This window comes from Aquarana catesbeiana, linkage group LG04, assembly GCF_042186555.1.
Source record: "Aquarana catesbeiana isolate 2022-GZ linkage group LG04, ASM4218655v1, whole genome shotgun sequence".
NCBI classification, from domain to species: domain Eukaryota; kingdom Metazoa; phylum Chordata; class Amphibia; order Anura; family Ranidae; genus Aquarana; species Aquarana catesbeiana.
Genome location: NC_133327.1, coordinates 294196056 through 294222817, shown reverse-complemented (window position 1 = coordinate 294222817; position 26762 = coordinate 294196056). Strand labels below are relative to the sequence as shown.

At 42.4% G+C, this 26762-nt stretch overlaps 1 protein-coding gene across 8 annotated transcripts in view; it reads left to right on the top strand.

Annotated features, from left to right (window-relative positions):
- DST (dystonin) overlaps positions 1-26762 on the top strand; it is a 690079-nt gene that overhangs the window by 6975 nt on the left and 656342 nt on the right. For all 8 annotated transcript variants that reach the window (XM_073626702.1, XM_073626693.1, XM_073626691.1 and 5 more), the window contains exon 3: positions 20613-20804. In XM_073626702.1, coding sequence (XP_073482803.1) covers positions 20613-20804 — 192 coding nt within the window. The remainder of the gene's footprint in view (positions 1-20612; positions 20805-26762) is intronic.

The following is a 26762-nucleotide window of genomic DNA, read 5'->3' as shown; positions in this document are numbered from 1 at the left end:
CTCATGAAGCCCCAGACCATGACACTCCCACCACCAGGCTTGATTGTAGGCAAGACACACTTGTCTTTGTACTTCTCACCTGGTTGCCGCCACACACGCTTGACACCATCTGAACCAAATAAGTTTATCTTGGTCTCATCAGACCACAGGACATGGTTCAAGTAATCCATGTCCTTAGTCTGCTTGTCTTCAGCAAACTGTGTGTGGGCTTTCTTGCGCATCATCTTTAGAAGAGGCTTCCTTCTGGGACGATAGCCATGCAGTCCAATTTGATGCCATGTGCGGCGTATGGTCTAAGAACTGACAGACTGACTCCCCCACCCTTCAGCCTATGCAGCAATGCTGGCAGCACTCATATGTCTATTTCCCAAAGACAACCTCTGGATATGACGCTGAGCATGTGCACTCAACATCTTTGGCTGACCATGTTCTGAGTGGAGAGCAAAAACACCAAATTTAACACACCTGCTCCCCATTCACACCTGAGACCTTCTAACACTAACAAGTCACATGACACCGGGGAGGGAAAATGGCTAATTGGGCCCAATTTGGATATTTTCACTTAGGGGTGTACTCACTTTTGTTGCCAGCGGTTTAGACATTAAAGGGTTTGTAAAGGTTCGTGTTTTTTCACCTAAAAGCATCCTATGCATTACGGTTAAAAAACACCTGGCAGTCACTGGCCCTCTAGCCCCCCCGTTTTACTTACCTTAACTCCTTCATCTCTTCGGCGGGGATGCGCTGTCTCTCTCTCCACGGGGTCTTGGCTCTTGATTGAATAGATTGATAGCAGCGCAGCCATTGGCTCTCGCTGCTGTCAATCAAATCCATAGATGTGGGCGGCGGGGGGGCGTGGCCAAGTCTGGCATTCTATGTCTATAGACGCAAATGCTGGACTCGGGAGCGCGCCAGCAAGGTAACCCCCTCGGGGAAGAGCTTCTTTGAGGGGGTTATCAGATGTGGGGAGGAGCCGTGAGAGCTGCCGGGGGACCCCAGAAGAGCAGGTTCGGGGCCACTCTGTGCAAAACGAGCTGCACAGTGGAGGTAAGTATGATATGTTAGTTATTTTAAAATTTTAAAAAACAAATCCTTACAATCACTTTAATGAATGTATGTTGAGCTATTTTGAGGGGACAGCAAATTTACACTGTTATACAAGCTGTACACTCAATACCTTACATTGTAGCAAAGTGTCATTTCTTCAGTGTTGTCACATGAAAAGATATAATAAAAATATTTACAAAAAATGTGAGGGGTGTACTCACTTTTGTGAGATACTGCATGTATCAAAAGAGAGGGGCTGGCAGTAATATTTATTTAACTCTACTGCTAGCTACTATTAGCGGCAGGAGGAGAGGGGAGGGGCGGCTCAGACACACACAGGTGCTGACAAGCAGGGAGGGAGGGGAAGAGAGGAGAGCAGTAGGATGATGGAGGCACGTAAACTGACCACAATAATCAGGGATCAGCAGCCATGATTACCGTGATCAGTACACAGATGGGGACACAGAAACAGGCAGGATCAACCAGGTTTTTTACAGCTTAGAAAGGGGCAGTACGGTGGTGCTGTTTAACCGCTTCTGGACCACCCACCGTACATATACTGCGGCATGTGCAGAATGGTTAAAGGGTTACAACCACTTTAACCATTCTTAGTTTATAGGTTACACCTCATGAACATCTACATTTAAAGGAGTTAAAACAAATACACTGTATATTTTGAGGAGCTGAAGTTCAGTATGGCATATTCAGACATCCACCTCTCAAGTATGTTAGTGTAAAATATTAAATTACTTTCAGTTTATTTTGCCCAGGGCCAGATTTATTATTGGATACAGTTGGCTTATGTCTAGTGTCAGAGGCAGCTTTTTCCCTTATGGGTATTGGTCAGATACATTTTTCCATTATCGGTAGGCATAAGTTAGAACCAGTAAATTACGAAAATGCCTGTATAAAAGAGGTGATCCTAGCAGAGGGGTGCTGCTTTGGTCTAAATATTTTGTCTACAAGCTCCAGTAAGCCCATTTTTTCACTGAGAGAACAGAAATTTGTTTGGCTATAGTACTGCTGGGAATTTTACTTGCCATTGCTGATCTTCTGGAAATGCCATTTCTTTGGCTGTAAATGCTAATGCGTTGGTCTGTGGCTCAGATTTATTGAAACTTGTCATAGCCACACAGTGTTGGTTTTGCATTGTGTATTAGCCATATCTACAACATCTCTATACTACAGATGTGGAACTACAGCTCCATGCATGACAGGGTCAGCTGTTACTTATAATGGATTGCTGTAGTTGCCTTTACTAATTTTAAAGAATATTTTTGGTGTGTTTACAGTGATTAAACATTTTTTTTAATGACGATCTGCATATCTGGCTATTAGGCCTTTATTTAGTTTCCCAGTTCAACGTTTGCTGAGATAAAATCCCTTTAGAGCAGGGATCTTCAAACTGCGGCCCTCCAGCTGTTGCAGAACTACACGTTCCATTGGGCATTGTAAAACTCTGACATACACAGACATGACTAGGCATGATGGGAATTGTAGTTCCTGAACAAATGGAGGGCCGTAGTTTTAAGACCCCTGCTTTAGAGTGTCTACGTTTTCAACCAGTCTGAGCAGAATCATATTTTTGCACTGAAAGACTGAAATGGAAAAGCACAACTGCTCTGCACTGCTACTAAGCAGAAAGCATGGCCTGTGAATATTTAATGAAAACATATGGCTGTCCTCATGTACATACAGTATAAGGCTGCAGCTTTTTAAAATATTAACATACAGTATATTGATAATATTATATTTACAGTAAGGTTATCACAATTATAAGCAGAGGTTAAAAGCAAAAATTAAATCATCTGTATATTACATTTCAACCATCTTTTATCAACAAAAGTATTTTATTTGTGTCCTGCATTGTCATGGGTTTGAAAAGTTCAATCATTTTCAGGAAGAATATAATATGGCTTAGCATTGTTTGAATTTACCATGTTAAGCATGTAGTGAACAGCAATGTCCTCGGCCCTTTATTGAGGTTTCAATAATTGTGAAAAGTGAGACTTTTTATTTAGCACAAAACTTTAACTTTTAGGCCTTTAAATAAATAATGACAACAAAACCCTAATTGAAAAAAAAAAAAAAGAAAAAAAAAAGATTATTTCAAATAAGTCATTATGAGTGAAACCTTGTAGTGGGCAACATGGTGCCCAATAATGCAAAAAATAAAATGTAATACAATGAGAATAGGGTGAGTGGGCACAAATGCACTGAACAGCCAGAGATGTTTGTGATAATTCTGAGGCAAACAGATAGTAGTAGACAGGTATCGGCACCCCCTCCTCCCTGAAAGGTGCCAATTGTGGCACCGGAGGGGGGGAGGAATCAGATGAACGGAAGTTCCACTTTTGGGTGGAACTCCGCTTTAACCAGAAAATTGTTCTTCCATCCCTTTGTCTGGCTCCAGTTCATCAGAAGGATATCTCTCTCCACTGTTTCCCTCAGTGAAAGTGAAAGTAAATAGGATTTCTTTGCAATCCAGGTGGGTGTGCCACTCTCATTGGAAGCATTTCCCTCTAGACTAATATGCTTACAAAAATGTTCAAATCTAGCATTAGAGAAATTGTTCATATAGCTAGAGAACAATTAGGTAACTAACCTGTAAAGTGTCCTCTAAGGGAGTCTTATTACATTACAGTTTAACACCCAATTCATTTAATAAATCAATTGTAGGCAAGAATTCCAGAAACAGTACCACTGTGATAAAGACAGAAATGTCCACTCAATACATCCAATCTGAGTTCTACGAAACCAATTGCAGTCAGATTCCATAGAATTCCTGACATGTGGGGAATGGAACTCCTTCCTCAAGTCTGTGCTATGTAATTTTCTCTGTCTCTGGTTTATCAAACATTATACACAAAAATCCAAGGTAGGTAGAATGTATTTTTTATGTAATTAACCATTAGCGCTGACACTTTGGTAGTAGGTATATTCAGAGTACCTCTCTTGCATTAGAACCAGGTAAGCAATAGGGATACCCAATAGGCTGTGTTCATTTATTGCATTTGAAGGCTCAATGTTCAACTTTGACTAGATTTATCTTTTGGCACTGTACATACAATTGCTGTGTTCTTTTTTTGTGTATACATTTCATTTATCACACTTTTTTGTCTGCCTACTATACTTCCATCACACTCTTCCTTTTGTTCCCACAGTATCTTACCTGAGTTTCTCAATTTCACGTCAGGGTTTCCCCTATTTTGCTGTCTTTATTTTATTTTCCATTTTATTCTCTGGGCAAGTTTACTGTCCACCACTAATCAGTCTTTTGTTGGGCTGTCTAAGCACCTAGTTCTCTTTGTCCCCTTATCAGGGCTTCCCACATGTGCTTTATATTACACCGTATGTGACAGTTCCTGCCTTCCTACAGCCACCCAGGCTGATCAAATATGACAAAGTGGGGTGTTGCTTGGGCTTCAGACATTCTGCACTCTCAGCACTTGGCTTCTAAACAGCCAACAATGGAAGACTACAGGTACTCTGCTAATTATAATTACATTTAAAGCTGAAATGTAGCTATCTAGATAGAATGGAGCCATACCAGCATTTTTCATAAAATTAGTCTCCTTTGCACTCCTCCTGCACATGCTTGCTTGCTGACCCCAGCTGAATCACTGTTGGTTCATCTGACATGCTCTCAGTCAGATCCAGCAATGGCCCCTTACAGACAAAGGCTCGTAGCCCTTTGTTGTGTAGCAGATGTCAGTGAAACAGCTTACATATCTCTTCCTGTGACTACTGATCCCAGCACCACCTCTTCAGGCACTGCCAAGCCACCTGGCTGCATCTGCTCCTTTCACTAGCCCCCACACCAGTCCTCCAGACTGACTCTTCACCAGCCCACCTGGCTGACTCTCAGGAGATCTCCTGAGGAAGGATGAAGACTTAAACCCACTGCTGTCTTCAGGGAGAACTGGCTACATGTGGCAGTCTTCCCCCTTGTAAGTCCCCAACTGTGCTGATCTACTCACTCTGTCCACTCTTGCTCCCGTACCTCCAGGAAGGGCTTCCTCCCTGTGTTTTGGCAGGATTCTTTCAGCACCTGAGCCCTGGCCCAAAGTAGCACACCCCCCAGACTAGGGGGCACCCCTGAGGGCCACCCACAGCCTCCTGAGCACTGAATCTCCATCTTCCACCCAACTGCCCCTGCTGACACGGCACATGGCTATTTATGAGGTAAGCTCTGCCTCCTGCCAGCCCACTACTGGAGATTGGTCAAGGCGTCATAAATATTGCAGGAAGCTCCTCCTAACATCTTGCCCACTAGACCTGCCACTCTTCTAGACCAGGGGGAGGCACCAGGGGAGCTGTCAGGATGAGTCATCCAGCCCTGAGTCATTGAACACTGACCCTGATTCACCAACTCAGGCTTAGCCCTGAGCTAACTACATTTTACATACACTAACAAAACCTACACTGACTCTAGCACACACTAGAGGGTGCTACACTTACAGTACATTGATCCAATATACAGTGGGTATAGAAAAGAATTGCCCCCTTTAAAATAATCATATTTTGTTGCTTTGCAGCCTGAAATGAAAACAGACACAGTTATTGTTTTATTCAGCTGTATTTACTCAGTGCAACTTATAACATGCAGAACTGCTCACGTTCAGTTAAATTTGATGGTGACCATTTGTGAACCGCTGTCTTTCCAGTCATAGGATGCATTAAGGTGAAAAAACACGAAGGTCGACAACCCCTTTAATGGTCCTGTAAACTATTTTGCATAAAATTGTTCTTAATATGTTTTTCTGTCTCATTGTAATTTACTCCTGGAGCTCCTGAACCTCTCCCTTCCATTTGTTTGGAACAAGCAGTGCATGTTGATGCGGTCATTTGTACTGCTCTATGCACACTACAAATCCCATAGTCCATAGTCCAATACCTAGTCCATCTCGGGAGTGAGCAAGAGAGGGTGGCTACATTCCTACATTCAGTGGGACCCTGGAGAATGAATGTAGCCACCTTTTAACAGGACATCAGATCACACTAGCAAAAATAGGGAATTTTGAACATTTGGAGGAGGCTGAGAGAAATAAACTGGACTTTTTGAGTTAGGAATACATACTTGAATATAATTTTGTTTAAACCAGAGTTTAGTTTCATTTTAAGGGGGAAAAATTTATAATAGCGTGTATAGTATTTATAGTGAGGGTCAACCCCTGAAATTTGACTTTTCAAATGTTTTCTCTTAATCCTTTGAACTACATAATACATTTCTTTCTAATTAATGTCTGACCCATAAACCATACTGTGCTTGTGCAGAGTAATGTAATAAAATGCACATAAATCTGGCTAGGCTGTCTGTAAATTATTTCAAAATGAAGCAATGCAGGAAAAGTGCATTTCATGGTGCCGGACCGATTTAGCCATACTGCGGGGCGGTTTTATAACTTCCTTGATAAAAGGATAAAATAGACTTGGAGCACCTTCATCTTTAGGATGTCCTTGACTATTTCAGATCAGGTATCCAGAAGCAGTTTAAATCTCTAGGATATGCACTTTTAGAAATAGAAGAGTCACATATTCTGCTTGGTCAGCAAATACTGTCTAATCTGATAGGGATGAGAATAGTGTGGGTATCTACAGACTTGTACCGTTGAAGTTTTAAAGCAAACAATATACCACAAAGAAGACAGGTAACCATGCACTGGTTACTTCACTTCTTAATTTTTATGCCGCGGACAGAGCGGACTTTCCGCCAGAATAGACTCCAACAGTCTTTCCGATGGAGTTCAGACGGAGTTCCGGTGAAACGGACTTGCGTACACACAATCACACCAAAGTCCGATCGTTTAGAACACGATGACGTACAAAAGGGACTAGAAAAAAGAAGTTCAATAGCCAGTAGCCAATAGCTGCCCTTGCACCGTTTTTGGTCCGTCCGAATAGCATACAGACGAGCGGTTTTCCCGATAGGAACTGATTCCATCGGAAAGATTTGAAACATGTTCTATTTCTAGGTCCGTCAGAATTTTAGAAAGAAAAAGTCTGATGAAGTCCACACACAATCGGAATGTCCAACGGAATGATTCTGTCGGACCTTTTCTGCCGGAAAGTCCGCTCGTGTGTACGCGGCATTAGTCTATGCTGAAAAGCTCATCTTTGTATATGTATGAAAAAAATCAGGACATCTCCCCAAGACATGCACATCATGGAGCTGGTGGATGTTAGAGACCTTGCGCTCCTCCACCTTCTGTTTGAGGATGCCTCACAGATGCTCAATAGGATTTAGGTCTGGAGACATGCTTGGCAAGTCCATCACCTTTACCCTCAGCTTCTTTAGCAAAGCAGTGGTCGTCTTGGAGGTGTGTTTGGGGTCGTTATCAAGTTGGAATACTGCCCTGCGGCCCAGTCTCCGAAGGGAGGGGATCATGCTGTGCTTCAGTATGTCACAGTACATGTTGGTATTCATGATTCCCTCAATGAACTGTAGCTCCCCAGTGCTGGCAGCATTCATGCAGCTCCAGACCATGACACTCCCATCACCATGCTTAACTGTAGGCAAGGCACACTTGTCTTTGTACTCCTCACCTGGTTGCCGCCACACACGCTTGACACCACCTGAACCAAATCTCATCAGACCAGTAATCCATGTCCTTAGTCTGCTTGTCTTCATCAAACTGTTTGTGGGCTTTCTTGTGCATCATCTTTAGAAGAGGCTTCCTTCTGGGACGACAGCCATGCAGACCAATTTGATGCAGTGTGCGGCGTATGGTCTGAGCACTGACAGACTGACCCCTTCAACCTCTGCAACAATGCTGGCAGCACTCATACATCTATTTCCCAAAGACAACCTCCGAAATGACACAGAGCACGTGCACTCAACTTCTTTGGTTGACCATAGCAAGGCCTGTTCTGAGTGGAATCTGTCCTGTTAAACTGCTGCATGGTCTTGGTCACCCTGCTGCAGCTCAGTTTCAGGGTCTTGGCAATCTTCTTATAGCCTAGGCAGTGGAATCTCACTGGAATTGTGCTGGTTTCCACATCGCTACAGTGGGAACCTAGGCACTCATGACCATCTTTGAAAAGCGCTGGTTCCTGAGCTGTCTCTGGTTTCAACACTTTATAGGTGACCTGGAATAAGCATGCAGATCAGGGAGGTCATATGGAATTAAGAACTTACATTCTGCATATTTGTTCAAAGGTAATAACTTAGGGCTCATTCGCATGGGCATCTAAAATTTTGCCTATAGATGCATACAGCATATAGTTGTGTATGCATCTAAATGCAGCACTATAGGAATCAATGGGGTCATCCACACAGCTCCGTCTACAAAAATAAGGGGGCTGTATTAAGCGATGTACAGAAAAAGCAGGACACAGTTGCATTCGGGGCTGTATGTATCTGCAGACTTTATGTGTGTATGTGAGAAAATGCATGTAAGTGAGTATAAACGCATGCATGCATAAAGCATTAGGGCATTTGAAGAATTGGACAGGTCTAAACACTGTATGCATCTAAACATGAGTACTTTAGGTACAAATTCAAGTGAATGAAACCACACCACAACCATGTGCTATATGGCTCTATATGTTGGATGAAGGGTGAGTCATTGTGGAGGCAATTGGTTGTCACTAGAACTAGTGTCCCCATTGGCAGGTTTCCCCTCTATATCTGTTCTGGTGACAACCCAAAGTGTAGGGTTTTCTTTCACAATCAGTAATAATGGTCACCAGTACCAGAATCAGTTTTTGTGCTGAAGACGCACTACTGTACATTGGTCACAATTGCAGGACAGTTGTGGCATAGACGCATTCACTTGTTTTACTAAGAAGAGGTATTCTCAAACAGCAGCATAGAAAGAAATACATTTTTTTTTTAAATTGGACTATCTTGATGATTGCATAGCACTTAGACCCCTTTCACACCAAGGGCGTATTGCAGGCGCTATAGCGTTAAAAATAGCGCCTGCAATCCGTCTTCAAACAGCTGCTCCATTGTCTGCAGTGTGAAAGCCCGAGGGCTTTCACACCGGAGCGCTGCGCTGGCAGGACGGGGAAAGAAAGTCCTGCCAGCAGCTTCTTTCGAGCGGTGAAGGAGCGGTGTGTTAACCGCTCCTCCACCGCTGCTCCCCATTGAAATCAATGAGGCAGCGCTGGGATACCGCTGGCAAAACGCCGCTATTGCGGCGCATTGCAGGTGGTTTTAACCCTTTCTCGCACGCTAGCGGGGGTTAAAAGCGCCCTGCTAGCAGCCGAAATACGCTGCTAATCTGACGGTAAAACCCCGCTAAAAATAGCGCCGTTTTACCGCTGAGGCTGCAGGCGGCCCGGTGTGAAAGGGCTCTAATAATGGCGACAGGAAAGGTGGGCTTTATGGCTTAGCAGAAGGTTGTGTGCTGACAGCAGGGGCGTTGCTAGGTGGCAAAAAGACTAGGGGCTTCAGCCCGAAGTCCAAGGGCGGCACAGGGAGTGGGTGTGCGGGATATGAAGTGGGCTTGTGTCTCTAGTGGCGCTGGGTTTTTTGGCTGGGCAGTGGGGTTGTATGGTGGGGGGTAAGCTCACTTGCTGGTTGCTACCTGGCTTATCAGTGCCCATCAATGCTGACCACTAAACTGACCTACCTACCTGACATGCAAACACTGACCTACCTACCTGACATACACACACTGACCTACCTACCTGACACACACTGACCTACATACACTAACCTACCTGATATACTGACCTACCTGACACACACTGACCTACATACACTGACCTACCTGACACACACAGACCTACCTGACACACACTGACCTACACTGACCTACATACACTGACCTATCTGACATACACTGACCTACCTGACACACACTGTCCTACCTGACATTCATACACTGACCTACCTGACATACATACACTGACCTACCTGACATACATACACTGACCTACCTACCTACATACATACACTGACTGACCTACCTGACCAGGAGGAGACAGACTTCATGTGTCCAGGTCCTGCAGCAGCAGCTCAGCCATGGTGCTGTTGTGCGAGGCAGCCAGAGGAGAGGAGGAGAGCCGCCTGCCCTTGCGCCAAGCGGGGATCGATGTGGCACAAAGGCCGCATTGTAATTCCCACCTTCTGGAGCCTTCTTCTGGAGCTTTCTTCCTGTTCCAGTCACAGCTAGCTGGGAGAGGACTGAGGTTAGAGGAGTGCAGGCTCTGGGAGGCGCCGGGGATGCTGCTCAGGGTGGCTGTGTTTTCTCTCTCTCTCTCTCTCTCTCTCTCTCTCACCCTCCTGGGCTCTTCCCTGTTTGATCCTGCTCCATGCCACCACCGGACCAGCGGTGGGACTCTCCAGTCCAGGCCCCACGAGCACTAGCACGGAGGAGGAGGAAGTGCAGTCCTCCTCTGCTTTGAATGCTGGGCAGTGTGGGCACAGTGGGCAGGAAGGAAGTTGCGGCCGTGATGTCACTCGTTGCTACCAGCTAGGTGGCTCTAGCAACCAGTGACCGAGAGTAGAGTCAGGTGGAGGCGGGGGTGGAGCTGGAGCCGGAGCCAGCGCTACCATGGCTCAGTCAGCCCCTGTCCCCTGCATTCTGGCCCGGGACAAGAGACTCTGGGCTATGGGCCCCAGACTCGAGGCTGGAGCCCCAATAGCCACCCCTAGCGGCGCCTATGGCTGACAGTATGCTCACCACACACTCCCAGCACACTAACTGAGCTCTCACTCACAGCTTATGCTCAAGACTTCCTATTGGAAGCCAGAGGGACAGGCTCTCGATCATGTGACTGCTGTTGGTCACATGATACAGAAGCCATGCCACATATTGGAAAGCTAGAATCTGTGTCACTTTTTTTATTTACACTGATATGTTATATTTATTCATATAACCTAATAGTTGAACCTGTTAAGAAAATCTGAATTATGTGCTCACTATACACAGACTCTCAATGTTACAAGTGAGATGGAATTCATGTTCATATTTCTTTCCTTAATGTCCAATACGATCTTCGCTCCCTCTAGTGGATAGTTTTGAAACTGTTAAACATTTTATACTTGGATAATGACTATTCAAAAATGTCTATATATATTCTAATTAATATGGACGATTCACTACTTCTGTGTTGTTCATAGCCCTAATGAAGGGGCAGTGCTGAGCCCCTAAAACACATTGGCTGCCGCGTTGATTTATCCATTCAAGTCAATGGGAACACATTGCAACTTTGAGCCAAACGTTTGGCTCAAAGTTGTGGGATAATAGGTCCATTTAAAATTGTCAATCAGAAAAAAAAGGGCTTTTAGGAGGCAGCAGGATCACTGTTTAGCCATCTTCTGAAAAGTGATTCACTGTGGTCTTTCTGTGTCCCTATTACAAGATTTTCCTTACTTCCAAACTGGGTAACACATTGTCAGTGGAATGGAAAGTAAGGAAAAATCTCTCTGATGGAGCCCCAGATAGAAGTGGAAAACAGACAGGGTTTTTTTCCCACTTTATGTAAAACTAAAAAAAGGTTTTGGCCTAACATACACTTTATGAAGCTGTGTGCCTTGAGCTGGTTTCATTGAGCTCCTTTAACTTCTTAATTGAGTCAGACTGTAGACAGATTCTTTTATAAAGAAAAATGCTTGCTTTCAAGTTCATATTTCCCAAAGGCTAGATAATCTGTCTCACATACACGACTCTCAGTGCAAACTAAAGTTAGGTACCAGGAAACAAATTATTGCTAATTACCATAGATTTGGAGAAGTAAAGGAATCAACATACAGATATTAGAAAAAGGTCTCCAATAACCAGGACTTTTTTGTCAGAGAATGGGTGCAGGTACTCCCCTTCCCACCTATTGCCATGGTTACTGCACACTAACATACTAAGAATTTAGTAAAGTGGTTACCATAGTTTCCGCAAATCAGTATACAAAGATATCTATGAACTGGTTGCTATATATACTGCACACCAATATACTAAGAATTCAATGAACTGGTTGTCATGGTTACTGCACTTTAGTATACTAAGAATCAGTTAACTGCTTGCTATGGCTACCGCACATCATCATACTAAGAATTCAAAGAACTGGTTTCCATGGTTACTGCACATCAGTATACTAAAAAAAATTGTTAATTGGTAGCTATAGTTACCGTAATTCTGTATACTAAGAAGTCTGTGAAATGGTTGCCATGGTAACTGCACATCAATATACTAAGAATTCAGTGTACCGGTTGCATGATTACCACACTTCGGTATATGAAGAATCCTGTTAACTGATTGCAATAGTTACCACACATCAGCAAACTAAGAATTTAGTGAAGTGATTACCATGGTTACTGCACATGAATATACTGAGAATTCAGTGAACTGGTTGCCATGGTTATCACACTTCAGTACACTAATGGCCCGTACACACGATCCGAATATCATACGACAGATCGTACGACCTTTTTAGCTTTAGGCCTCATGCACCCGGGATGTTAAAATAACGTTATGAAAACGCCAGTAGCTTTGCAGTGATTTTTTTTTAACTTTCTTCAGCTTTTTTCAACGTTTTTGCAATAGCGTTTTTTAGCGTTTTTTAGCGTTTTTCAATGGATCAAAAACATTAAAAAACGTTGGTGAGCGAAGTTTTTGAGCGTTTTTGAGCATTTATCAGCGTTTTTACAGCTGAAAAACGTCTCTTAGAACCCACTGGTCCTGGGTTTTTTTTACAGCTTAAAAACGCCTATGCCATTTGCAGCACAAAAACGCCTAGGTGGGCATGAAGCCATAGACTAACATAGACAGGCGTTTTTAAGCTGCAAAAGAAAGCGGCTGTAAAAACGTCCGTGTGCATGAGGCCTAATAGTCGCAAGTAGATATTGAATAGGTAAATAAAGTCACGAAAATTCTCGTACGACAGAAAAAAAAATCAGAAGTGATGTCATGTGTTGTAATGTATTTGTATTGTATTTTTGGACGACAACTATACTGACTAAATGAAAATCATATGATTTGGAATCGTATGAGGAAATTTTTATCAGATGAACTGTGGTGATCGGCTGTCGAAAGTAGTGTACACGAGATCCGAAAGTGGTACGATTCTTCCTCGGACAACAGTTTTCGTACGATATTCGGATTGTGTGTACAGGCCATAGCAGGACTAAACCCATCAAATTAACTGTTTCTCAAGACAGTTACATTGAAGGCCTATCGTGCATGACAACTGTCACTTTATCTTGTGCGCTCCGCCCAGCTGTCAAGCCATCAAATGGTTGGTTTCATACCTGACCACATGTGAAGCACCGTGGCAACTGCAGATCAAACAGAGGCTAAGATGGCAGCTTTCTTGGCTGTAAGCGATAGAAAGGTTAATTTCCAGTTTAACTGGTTGCAATTCTTACAACACATCAGCTTACCAAGAATTGAATGGTATGGTTGCCATGGTTACCACACATCTGTATACTATGAATTTAGTGTGTAACCCAGCCCTCTCTGCTCCCTCTGTACCCAGAATAGGCACACTCTTAGCCTACACCACAAATGTAGGTTCCCAGCCATCTCTGTAGCTCCCAGCCCTGCTGAGCAGTACATCCCATTCCCCTCCCTGACAGGCCCTGTCCATAGACTCCACATTCACTTGCCGCCACTCAGAGGTTCTACAGTTTTTTACAGCTCTGTATATTGCACCATCTTTGGCCCAGCTTCATTATCCCTGTGATTGGCTGAAGATTTGCTTTTTTACATTATCATTGGTGACAAGCACCTATTGGGTGTTGGCAGGGCTAATTCAGGTGCCACTCTCTAAACTGGTGTCTGACATTCAGACTGGCCCATATTGGTTGCTGGTCTCTTCTCTTTGAGATCCATAGCTAAGGAAGTGGAGGCTGTGGCTGGGCTCTAGAGCCTAACTGACAGGACTCTTCCTGCCAAGTACCAGAGTTACTAAAAGACCAGTAGCTCCTACTGAATAGGAAGCACACAGTACAGAAGTAGTGTCGGGAGGTGCCAGTACTGCATACTGGCATGTTTCGGCACAAAAAAAGGCCTGTCAATAACATTACTTCGCAACCACTCAGGCTCAGGGACTGGTACTGTACATTGTGTGCCAGATAGCAACAAAGATGTTCTGTAATAAGAACTGTCAAACACTCAATGGCCAGTAAGAAGATGGCCCTGTTCTTAGCTGGGGCTTTTTAATTGCGTATGGTCCTCGTGGTCATTGTAATATGGAGAGTTGTCTTATCATACTTTTTCTCAAATCCTATTTCTGAGAATTCCTGATTTCCATACATTGAGTAAGTGAAAGCTACCAGGTTCAAAACAGATTTTTGTGGCATTATATCACTCTAAATGGTAGGTGCAGCTACTGTACATAAGGTCATGAATACACCTATTACATGCAGTGTTAATAGTACTGTAGGTAGTCATATTGACTTTGGGCAATTTTAGTGGTGGTTCAATCACAACTTCCTAAAATACCAACAATACTCATTGTTAGCCTTCTAGGCTGCCCAGAAACAAGCAGATTTTTATTCTTGATAAGAAACATGTAGTATTCCTTATCTAAAATATGCTATGGTATGGGCCCTGCGAAGGGTAATGCCCTGTACACACGTTCGGATTTTCCGGCGGAAAATGTGTGATAGGACCTTGTTGTCGGAAATTCCGACCGTGTGTAGGCTCCATCACACATTTTCCATCGGAATTTCCGACACACAAAGTTTGAGAGCTTGCTATAAAATTTTCCGACAACAAAATCCGTGTGCACACAAATCCGACGCACAAAGTGCCATGCATGCTCAGAATAAATTAAGAGACGAAAGCTATTGGCTACTGCCCCGTTTATAGTCCTGACATACGTGTTTTACGTCACCGCGTTCAGAACGATCGGATTTTCCGACAACTTTGTGTGACCGTGTGTATGCAAGACAAGTTTGAGCCAACGTCCGTCGGAAAAAAATCCATGGATTTTGTTGTCGGAATGTCCGATCAATGTCCGACCGTGTGTACAGGGCATAAATTTTGGGATTCATCCACTTTATCTTAATTTACATAGGAGTATGCTATTTTTAAAGCCAGTTTTCACTGTGAAAACTATGCAAAACATTAGCAAATATTACCTAGGAAGTCCTTGTAGAAAAAATAAATAAAAAATCTGTCACACAGGAAACAAGATCACAGTGATATACAGAAATCTTAGTCACTGCAAACATTTCATATTCTTTTCTGTTGGAGAGAACCTGTGAGATGCATGGAAGCTGGACTTGTGAATACCGTTCTGTGTCTGCTGGACACTGCAGCGATTTACTGAACAAAACTGTGCTTAGAGTGAACCTATTATTAACATTGCAACATTAAAGAAATATCATGAAATTTTTCTTTTTTTTCCACTATTTTTTTTTACCTATGTGACATAGTATATGTAGTTTTTTTCCCACGTTTCTAGATATTTCCTAAGTGTAGCTATGAGCCCCCCACCCTGCAGCTGATCCAACAACAGTAAACAGTAACAGTAAAACATATACCGTAACAGTAACAGTAAAACATATCTAAAACAGTAAACAGTAACAGTAAAACATATCTTAGCTCTTAACACTTTCCTGAGACAAGGGGCGGCAAGAGGAATGCAGAGGAAGACGGCAACAGAAGAACAGCGGCTTTTAAAATTTTTTTAGCGTATAACCGGTTTTAGCGGGAAGATGGCGGCGGGAGGAGAAGACGGCGGCGGGAAGAGACGGCGGCGGAGAAGACGGCACCGGGAGAAGACAGAGCTATTAATAAAAAAACGGCTCTTGTTTTTTTTCTTTACATTTCACTGCCTTTTTGGTGAAGTCATTGTTTACGGCACAGCCCTGAAGGTACGACACGGTATGCCATTCCTTCAGAGCGCATGCACCGATGACGTCACCGGCTGCATCTAAAGTCAATATTTCCTAAACGGTGCACATTTAAGAGATATTTACTGTACCTATAGGTAAGCCTTATTATAGACTTACCTACAGGTAAAAATCATACAAGGGAGTTTACTCCTACATTAAGTGAGTAACTACTCCAACCCACTGACACCATTGGTGTGGGGGGGCCCTCTACTACTCCAACTGACACCAAAGATGAAAGGGTGCATTTATTACTTCATGAGTTATTGACATGGGAGCATTTTTTATTTTCACTAGCTACTGACATAGGGACATTTTCTGTCATTTACCAATGTTAAAAGGGCATTTATTACTCCCACTGACCTCTAAGGCCAGAGCTTTTTTTTCTTTCTTTTTTTTAACCTATTCTGGTCACAGTCTGGCCCCTAAACAATCTGACAGACAGTGAACTGGTCCTTTGTTTTAGTAATTTGGAGATCCCTGGGTTAAAGAGAACCACTGCTGAGAGGCATGTGTTCCCTGCCTTGCTGACTTCCTATTGAAAATACCAGTTAACTTTCTTTAATAAAGTAATTGAAGGAAATAAATTCAAAATGAAATCAGAACACCTGACCTGCAAACTGTTTTCTGTAGCTGCTGTCCTGGCGTTCTGATTGGTTAACAGCTATATCAGCAATAGAAGGGGGCTGCTCAGCAGGAAGAGTTCAATAGATTGAGTCAGGAAGCACTGAACTGTGTAGACTGTAGTCCAGAGGGGAGAGACTCTACTGCACTCAACAGCTTTTGAACTGCATTCCCCAGAAGTAGGTTGCCAGGAGGGGAAAAAGCTGCGTTTTCTCAGGCTGTACAGAATACAGCTTCCTTTTGCTGTGAGGGAGACTGGAGAGTGCACATTGCTGTTCATGTGTACCATCGCTGCTGCATGTCGGCAGCATGAGCAGGATCTGGAGTGCTGAGTTTGGGAGTGATGACAGCCAGAGTCAACTGGGAGGAGAGCAAAAAGTGCACCAATCGCTGTGTGTGACAGAACGGTGAGCTGCAATATTGCTGGGACTGATGAGCTGCTGCTGAGGGGATTTACTATGTGCTGCTAGAGAGAGGGACTAAGCCCTTTGGGAATTGAACTTATTGGTATGATTCTCATGTGCACCAATGGTACAACTAGGCCCCAATGCTAGCCAGCTAAAGAGTTAGGAATAAAGACAGCCGCTTTACAGCTCTTACACAGAGACCTTCACCTATTGCTTATGCTAAGAGGTACCTCTCAGGGGACTGCACCATATCCTAGCCATTCTCCTAGAATACACCCTAGATTAGTAATAGTATTATTATTATTCACATTGCAGTTAATGCTTATATGCACTGCTTATTGCTGCTCTGTGTCTGAATCTTTCCTCTGTGTGCTCATTTATGCTTAAACCACCATTTACTCTAACCCTTACCAATACATTGAGTTAATTTACCAATAAATGGTCTTGCATCTATTTCCTGATACTAATTCACGGCCGAGTTAAAGGTATTCAAACTTGTGTTCCTTTAAGTGCTATCAGTAACTTTCACTAAACCAGGAGTGCCAGAGGAGCTGGGGTTGTTCTTTGAATCAAGGCACAGAACAGAGAACCCAAATTACCAGGCGACTCCTTTGGGGGCAGTGCTACATTTATTTTTTGTTCTCCCTTTTGGTCTGTTAAACATGCAGTACCACTGAAAAAAAGTTGTTATATCTGTTTGACACGTGCAAAAGTAATAGCTGTTTATCCAGAAATATGGTTAGCAATTAACTTCTTGTACACTTATATCTGCTGTTTTGAAGAGGAGAGGAAGGTGTTATGTAGTCGTAACATACTTCCTTTCCTAGGGTATGGTTGCCACTTTTTCTTCAAGCCAAACCGAACACTTTAGTGGTGCACAGTATATATTTTTTGTTTTAGTATACACTATAGGATTGTAACAGACCTGGGACACCTTTGAGCACTCCAAAGAGAATAGTAATTTGGCACACATAGTCACACTCTTGCCAAGCCCTGTTCCCAGCCACATGCCTGTCTGAACAGTGTGTCCAGGTTTCAGGTGGACTGAAACCTGGACACACGATTCAAAACACGGACTGTCCGGGTGAATCCCGGACAGGTAGCAATCCTATCCCAGGGTGACAATGCTGCTCAATAGGGTTGCCAACATAGGACAAGAAGTATGGTAATTGCATGATTACCATGTGACAAAACGAATGCAGCCAGCACATCACAAAGAAAGCTGTAAAACTTTCTATTTTGTTTTGGGGTTTAGACAGGCTTTCATTAATAATACAGTATCAAGCATTTGTAATGGCAACTAACACGCAGTCTTTGCCTATTACAAAAGTAAAAGCACAGCTTCTCCGCTATGTATAGAGCCAGCATACCTTAACTGAAAACTTAAATTCCTGAAGATTCTGTTTACCAAATTGCCTAAAGGAAGAACCATTCGTGTTACCTATAGCCACCAGTTAGATCCTCCCTTTCAATCTATCCTACTGCCCTGACAAATACGGCGCTATATCTCCCATTCCTGTAAAAAAGAGATGAATAGTTTTCCATTAGAAAGCCTGAGGAAGTTGACAGCATAGAGTGAAAACTATTGATTTTGTAGTTCATTCATAAATGTTGTTCATCACCATCATGGTATGTCTTTACTATTGGGTGCCAGCAGTGATTAATTCATTTTATAATACAGTTTATTTTACCTGTCCAGGTACTCAGCTGATAACGTGTTTGAATTGCTTTGGATAAGAATGGTTTGTTCTGCATAGCTTATTTATTTCTTTGATTACTTACACATTATTGGCCTGAAGTATCAAATGGTCAGTTCTAAGAACTGAAGTAAAGTACTTTCCCAGCAGCAGAGGTAGACACAGCTCTACAGGTTACAGTTCTTGGATGCTCAAGGAATGCAAATATATGTATGTGAGTGATGAGAATTGTTTAATCCTTATTTATATATGCTAGTTTAAAGGGCATGAGGTTTTCTATAGTGAGGCATTTAACAGGCAGACTCTAAGCAGACTTCTTGTAGCCTGAAGGCCTCATATACCTGGACGCTTAGCAGCTCGTGTGTACTGAGGCATAAAATCCTGGCACTTTCTGGTGCCTGGGTAGCCATACATGCCACGTACAGCCACCAATAGCTGGTGTATAGCTGTATGAAGTTGTGCTTGGTAAACAACATTTTCAGATTCAGGGAGAAGTGCCTATGGGTGGGTGCCTATGTATGGGTAAATGCCAATGCAGAAGCCAATTGGCACTTACCTCAGCTTGGCCACGTACAGCTATTCACTTGTATATACGACGGTACCCTGCCCCAGGAGCCAGAAAGTGCCAGGGATTTCATGTCTCAGCTTACTTTAGGCATAGCTCCCAACTGTCCCTGATTTCGAGGGACTGTCCCTGATTTGGAGCAATGTCCCTCTGTCCCTCATTCCTCCTCATTTGTCCCTCATTTTGGTCTGATCTATATTGTTGTATATAAAATGCACTTTTTATCTTTCAAAAAGTGTTTCCCAGTGCTAAATCTTTCATCCAAATTCTAAATTGCTGCATTTGTACATTTTAAAAGCCAATATAAAGGAATAGTAGTGGTAAAAAAAATCCCTTGTGGATTTAATTAAACTTTTTTTTGGTTAATGCTCCTTTAAGGGGGGTGGCAGGGGGGCATGTCCTATGCCTACATACGTTTGCTGGTAGGTGTCCCACATTCCCATCTCAAAATGTTGGGAGGTATGCTTTAGGTGCTAAGCATCCAAGTCAAGGAGGCCACTGAACATGAGGAAAATGAGTAACAGTCCACTGTTGTTCCCAGTCTTCTAGACATAAACAAGCATGTAACTTTTACAGCGCAAAGGCAGCCCCACTCGAAAGGAGAATTGTTCTGTAGCTTGTTTTGGTTACAGTGGATTCTTGAGAACCTCAGGGGATGGGGGGTGGGAGGGCAGGAATAGTGCACCGCAAGGATAGATTTTGATTACTTTCCAGAATCAACCACCGTGCTAAAAACACTAGCATGAAATACTAAGGGGTCTATGTATAAAACATTTGTTCTATGAATATCAAAAACATTTATGCAAACTGAAATACATTTCTCAGTATATTTTCAAATAGATTAACTCCTATATCATCAGCTCCATCTAGTGGCCAAAATGTGTTATATTTTCTCATTGGGGTATTTTAGAAAATCATACCACATTTAGGCCACTAGATGGTGGTGATGATACAGCAGTTAATTTATTTGAAACCATACTATGCAATTGAATTCAGTTTTGCATGAATATTTCTGACATTCCTGCAACCAATGTTTTAGAAACAGACCCCAAAGTCTTGCAGTTGCTTCATAAATGTCTCCCTGTATTTAAAAACCACCAATCAGGATTTTCATTTTCAAATGTACACTGGATAAAATGATTTTAGTTGTAACTGCATTGCAAAATTTGAAATGTGTTCATTTATACATAATTAAGCTTCATAAACAGTACAATGTTTACTCATAGGTGTGTGAAAAATATTGTTACATATCTCTGTACTGAAGAGTCAGAGTACACTGACACATGACCTGACAAGTGATCTCATAGATGATATATAAACACTTTTAGTTCCTGTAAAAGGTGAAAAGCCATAAATGTATTTAGTACTGTTCTGGTGTTTACATACCTTTAACCTGGGTGTGCATATAATCATTTACTGTACTGTTTAAATAGTCTTCCAACGTCCCTTTAAAAGTGATGTAAAATGGACTCTGATTTTTTCTCTAGGGGATTAGGCCAAGCCCTCGTCACTTGAGGAGGTACACACGAGCCCGTGTTGAAGAAACAAAGCCTCTCGTAGAAGTTCAGCAGAGTGACCAAGAAACGGCTTCACCTTTGAGGAAAAGAAAAATCAAGAGAAGTAGCCGAGTCCAGCCAGAGTTTTATCAGGCTGTCCAAGTGACACCCACCCGTAAACCGGTAAGTGTCTAGCAATTTCAAAGCTATGTATGGTACAACTCAGTTGGTTATGGCCTTTGTGTGTACCTAGCGGTAAGAAACAGAACCACTGATAAGTATTACATCAGATAAACCTTGACCCTGATAACAGCAGACCATGGTCTGTAGTGTTAAAGGATAGCTTCACATTTAGAGAATCCTTCCCCTACCCCCTCTCAGTTTAAACCACGTACCGAAATACTTACCTTTAGTCCAACCATTTTTACTGTGCGGCACTGCCCAGTAGACATGTGCAATTTGTTTCGGTCTGAATTCGTTTTTTTACAAATTTCAACAAGTTTAACAAACTTTTCTGAATATTCGTAAATTCTAAAAAAATCGGAAATTCTAAAAAAATTGTAAATTCGAAAAAATTCGGAAATTTGGAAATTCAAAAAATAACGGAAATTCGGAAATTAAAAAAAAAAATCGAAAATTTGGAAATTCTAAAAAGACCTGAAATTCGGAAACCCAAAAAACCCGAAAATTCGAAAACCTGAAATAATAACTAACTAATAATAACCTAACTATTACTACCTATTAAATTATAGGAATTGGAATTTCCTTTCAAATTTGGCTGTTAGTGAACGTAACAAATACGAATTTATCTGGAGTTACAAATTATCCGAAATAACGAATGCTGTATCTAAACAAATGGAACGTAACGAAATATTAATAATAAAGTACAATAATAATAATAATAAAAATGTTTAATTATTATTTATTATTAATTTGTTCTGTTCCATTTGTTTAGTGCAGCATTTGTTATTTCGAATAATTCGTAACTTCGGATAAATTCGTATTCGTTACGTTCACTAACAGCCAAATTTGAAAGGAAATTCCAATACCTATAATTTAATAGTTAGTAATAGTTAAGTTATTATTAGTTAGTTATTATTTCAGATTTTCAAATTTTTGGGTTTTCAAATCTCCGAATTTCTGTTTTTTTTCTCAAATTTCAGAATTTCCGATTTTTTTCGAATTTCAGATTTTTTTTCGAATTTCCGAATTTCAGATTTTTTTAACGAATTTCCAAATTTCACATTTTTTCGAATTTCCGAATCTTCAATTTTTTTTCTAATTTACTTTTTTTTTTAATTTACCAATTTCCATTCTTTTTTATAATTAACAAACTTCCAATTTTTTTTAAATGTACAAATTGCGATCATAACAAATGACCAGAAAAACGAGAAAAAAAAACAACTAATTAAATGAAAACAAACACATTTTTCGGCAGTGCCTATGTCTACTGCCCAGTACAGCCAGACTTTGTAAAAAAAAAAATCCTGCCTGCTAGTAAACAGGTGTTTGTGGGGGATCATTGAATGTATTTCTGCTGTTGTAGTAATTACACTGTGTAGTTAGTTCAGGCTGCCTACGATGGGAAGGGGTTAATTGTGTGTAGACTCTTTTCTGGGCTTTCTGTGTCCTGCCCCCTGTTGTAAGCCATATCAATACAAGAGGAGTCCCAGAGCTGTGCATTCTGTCTTCCACATGGGATTTCAGAGGAAGGACTGCTGGATCATGTAGTTCTACTGGAACACATGGCCCCCTCCTGGGTCACCCTGCTGAGGTTCTCTGTGGAACCAGGACTCTTATCAGAAATGCACTTGAGCTACTGTAAATGGACTCTCTTTGGAGAAGGTATAAACTTGGGCATTGTTTCATGTACTGTTGAACTGTACTGCTGAATGTTCAGTAAATTTTCACTAACTTTCATGCCTAGTCTGAAGTCATTGAAAGGGGTGCATGAAGGTACATGGCATATCTAAGAGAACAGGGCCTGTAAAGAACACGGGGTTGAAGAGGAGGGTATGGAAGGCCATTACAAATAGCAAAGGAGTTATTGGAAGGAATGTAGTTGCTACAGGTAACCATGAACTGGTGGGAATGTAATAGCAGCCAGACAGGGAAAAGTGGTACCAGGCAAGGGATTGTCCTCAGGTGATACACAGAAATAAAAAATCCTCCTACATAAGTTGTACCTGTCTATCTGCAGTCTTCTCTTCTCTACATCCATTCAAAGTGCTGAATTTATAACCTTGTCTAAGAGTTCAGAAAAAAGGAGAAGTTTCACTCTACAGAGTTCAGTGAGATGAGGTCTGAGAGCTCATTGAAGGGAGGACACACACACCCCTTCACACAGCTCACGGAAACAGAGCCGAGGCTGTCAATGTACTGGAGTTCCCTCCTCTGTCACCATTATCTGAGAGAACAGGGCCTGTAAAGCACACGGGGTTGAAGAGGAGGGTATGGAAGGCCATTACAAATAGCAAAGGAGTTATTGGAAGGAATGTAGTTGCTACAGGTAACCATGAACTGGTGGGAATGTAATAGCAGCCAGACAGGGAAGAGTGGTACCAGGCAAGGGTGACAGGTCCTCTGGTAGCAAGGAGGTTGGTGCTTTGGCTGCTTCCCCAAAAGCAACCGGTACCGAGCTTGCGGTACATAGACCTCATGGACCTAACCGCATGGTATGGGAGAAAGAAGGCGTTAACCACTTGCCGACTGCCCCATAGCACATTTACTGCTACAGGGTGGCCGCACTGCGCAGGATCACGTATATATATGGGTTTTAGGGCGCGAAGGCATGTGCTGACAGTTCAGTACACAGGCAGAACGGCAGTCTGCCTATGTAAACGAGACAGATTGCTGTTCTGTCAGTACACCGATCCTTGCCTTCCACTAGCTAAAGCACCTCCCCCACTACACTGAATCACCAGCTAGGCATCCATTTAACCCTTTGATCACCCCTGATGTTAACTGCACTGCCAGTGTCATTAGTACAGTGACAATGCATTTTTTAGCACCGATCACTGTAATAATGTCACTGATCCACAAAAAAGTGTCAAAAGTGTCAGTTAGGTGTCCGATTTGTCCGCTCCCATATCACAGTCCCGCTATAAGTCACTATAATTGCCGTCATTACTAATAAAACAAAAAAAAGATCCATAATTAAATTGCATAGTTTATAGACGCTATAACTTTTGCGCAAACCAATTAATATACACCTATGCCCTGTACACACGGTCGGATTTTCCGATGGAAAATGTATGATAGGACCTTGTTTTCGGAAATTCCGACCGTGTGTGGGCTCCATCACATATTTTCCATAGAAATTTCCAACACACAAAGTTTGGGAGCTTGCTATAACATTTTCCGACAACAAAATCCGTTGTCAGAAATTACGATCGTGTGTACACAAATCCAACGCACAAAGTGCCACGCATGCTCAGGATAAATTAAGAGATGAAAGCTATTGGCTACTGCCCTGTTTATAGTCCCAGACGTACGTGTATTACGTCACCGCATTCAGAACGATCAGATTTTCCAACAACTTTGTGTGACCGTGTGTATGCAAGACAAGTTTGAGCCAACATCCGTCGGAAAAAATCCATGGATTTTGTTGTCGGAATGTCCGATCAATGTCCGACCGTGTGTACAGGGCATTAGGGTTTTTTTTACCAGGAATATGTAGCAGAATACATATTGGCCTAAACTGATGAAGAAATTTGATTTTTAAAAATTTTTTTATTGGATGTGTTTTATAGCAGAAAGTAAAAAATATTGTTTTTTTTTTTCAAAATTGTCTGCCATTTTTGTTTATAGCGCAAAAAATAAAAACCGCAGAGGTAATCAAATACCACCAAAAGAAAGCTCTATTTGTGGGAAAAAGGACATACATTTTATTTGGGTGCAGTACTACACGACTGCGCAATTGTCAGTTAAAGTAACGCAAAAAAATGGCCTGGTCACGAAGGGGGATACATTTTCTGTAGGTGAAGTGTTTAATTAAGTGAATGTATGAGGTCCGTGCTTAGTGCATGGCGGGACCCCATTCTGTCATCGGGAGTAAGGTGTCAGATGTATGCTGGACTGGTGGACAGGGCACAGGCTCAGTGGTGTCCCTTTTAAATGCAACATTAATTGGAAAAGGTGTGTAGTGACAAGGTGAAACATTTCACAGAGGAACTCTGCATGTCACATTAGTGCACACAACAAACGGCTCATTTCTAAGCAGGGGTTTCGCCTAAAGTTGACTTTCACATGAACCTGGCTCCAGTCCAGGGGCAGACTGATAACTCATGGGGCCCCTGGGCAATAGGAGATTATGGGGCCCCCAGGCAATCAGAGATTATGGGGCCACACAGTATACACACACACAGTATACAATCACACAGTATACACATACATGTACACATAGTATACACAGACAGATGTAAACAAACCACAGATTTATACATACTGTCCCTGGTTTTACTGAGGCTGGCAACTCTGATAGTGCCCGAGTGGCTCAATGGTCAGTCTGCCCCTGCTCCAGTCCCAGGCATTGATAAGTATGCACACGAGAGGAGAAGAGAGGTACCCCCGCACGTGCATCCCACCCACATGCTTTCATCTCCTACTGCACGTGCACACTGCTCTCCCTATTCATTTCTGTGGTTTGGTCTGTACCACCTTGGATAACTGGGGCCCCCACTAGTAGGGACCCAGCCATAGGAATTAATATATTTGGGCTTTAAAGTAGAACTAAACCTATAATTTAAAAAGTTGCAAGCAGGCAGCTCTTTACAGAAGAGTCATGCTATGGGGTTGATTTACTAAAACTGGAGAGTGCAAAATCTGGTGCAGCTGTGCATGGTAGCCAGTCGGCTTCTAACTTCAGCTTGTTCAATTAAGCTTTGACAAAAAAAACTGGAAGCTGATGCATGCACGGGAGTGTGACTCTGGCCAGTTACAGAGCCAGAGTACACGGCCCAGGTAAGAAGAGGGGCGAAGATAGATGCAGCCTGCAGCGGGGACGGCACGGGCTTAGTTTGCAGGTAAGTGTCACATAATGTGCTAGTATGTGATACATACTAGCACATTATGCTTTTACTTTGCAGGGTACAAGAAAGGGAGTAAAACCCATAGCTGGCTATGACTGGGTGTCTGGGCTATGCCTTGACCCATAACCTGTTAGATATTCTGTATATAGCCCTACAGAACAGATAGACAGTGCACAGTCCACATGGGCCTTGCTGCTTAAATGCAAACAGGAACAGGAACTTTATTATAGAGAAAAGACACAGAGTTTAACCATACATGCAGCTACAAACTACTGATGTTCAGTAGTTGTACAAAAATACAATTCTGTATTTCAACAATTTTGGTAAACAATTAGGGCTAATGTACACTAGTGTTGTTCTTTGGAGAGCAATCTGCGTTCAATTCACTCTTCGAAGAGCATTTGTAAGGTGGTGAGAAGACATTGTTTGCCTCCTTACTGGCTGCTTTAAGCCCTTGAACCCTGCATTAGTGCAATGGAACCACGTGCACCACATGTGTTTGCAAGGGGCCCCCATTCAGTTGAATGGGTCACGTTTAGCGAGTGGTACTGCCTGCTGAATGCGACTATAGGGATAATTTATGTGCAGAGTATTGCAGCTGCAGCATATGTACACTCCGCTCCACTGCGAGAATGGTTGGGTTTAATCATGTGGTTTTACTGCACTCCAACTGCTAGTGTAAACTAGGCCTAAGCCCTGTGTTTTGACATGCGATTTGACATGTCAAATAACATGTCAAATCGGCGGCAATTGCCATCAATGGCACCGTCCTAATCAGTGCGACGCCCACATCTGCGGCGCTGCACCAATTTCAAAAAGTAGTTTCTGTAGTACTTTTTGTGATTTCGGCCTGCGATTTACATTGACATCTGTGCAGAAACCTGCACAGATGTCTCTGAAATCGCAGCCTAAATCAGGACTGACATGCAGGAGTGAAATCGTGCAGGTTCAGCTGAACTCGCACTGCTTCATTCCCGCAGCTCAGTGTGAATCTGGGCTTAAGTTGATGGATTTAATACCACTTAAAAGTTGAATCAATCTGTAAGCACTATCAAATCGATTGATTTGTATCAGGTGTATATATAAAACTATATACATAGAAATCAGAATG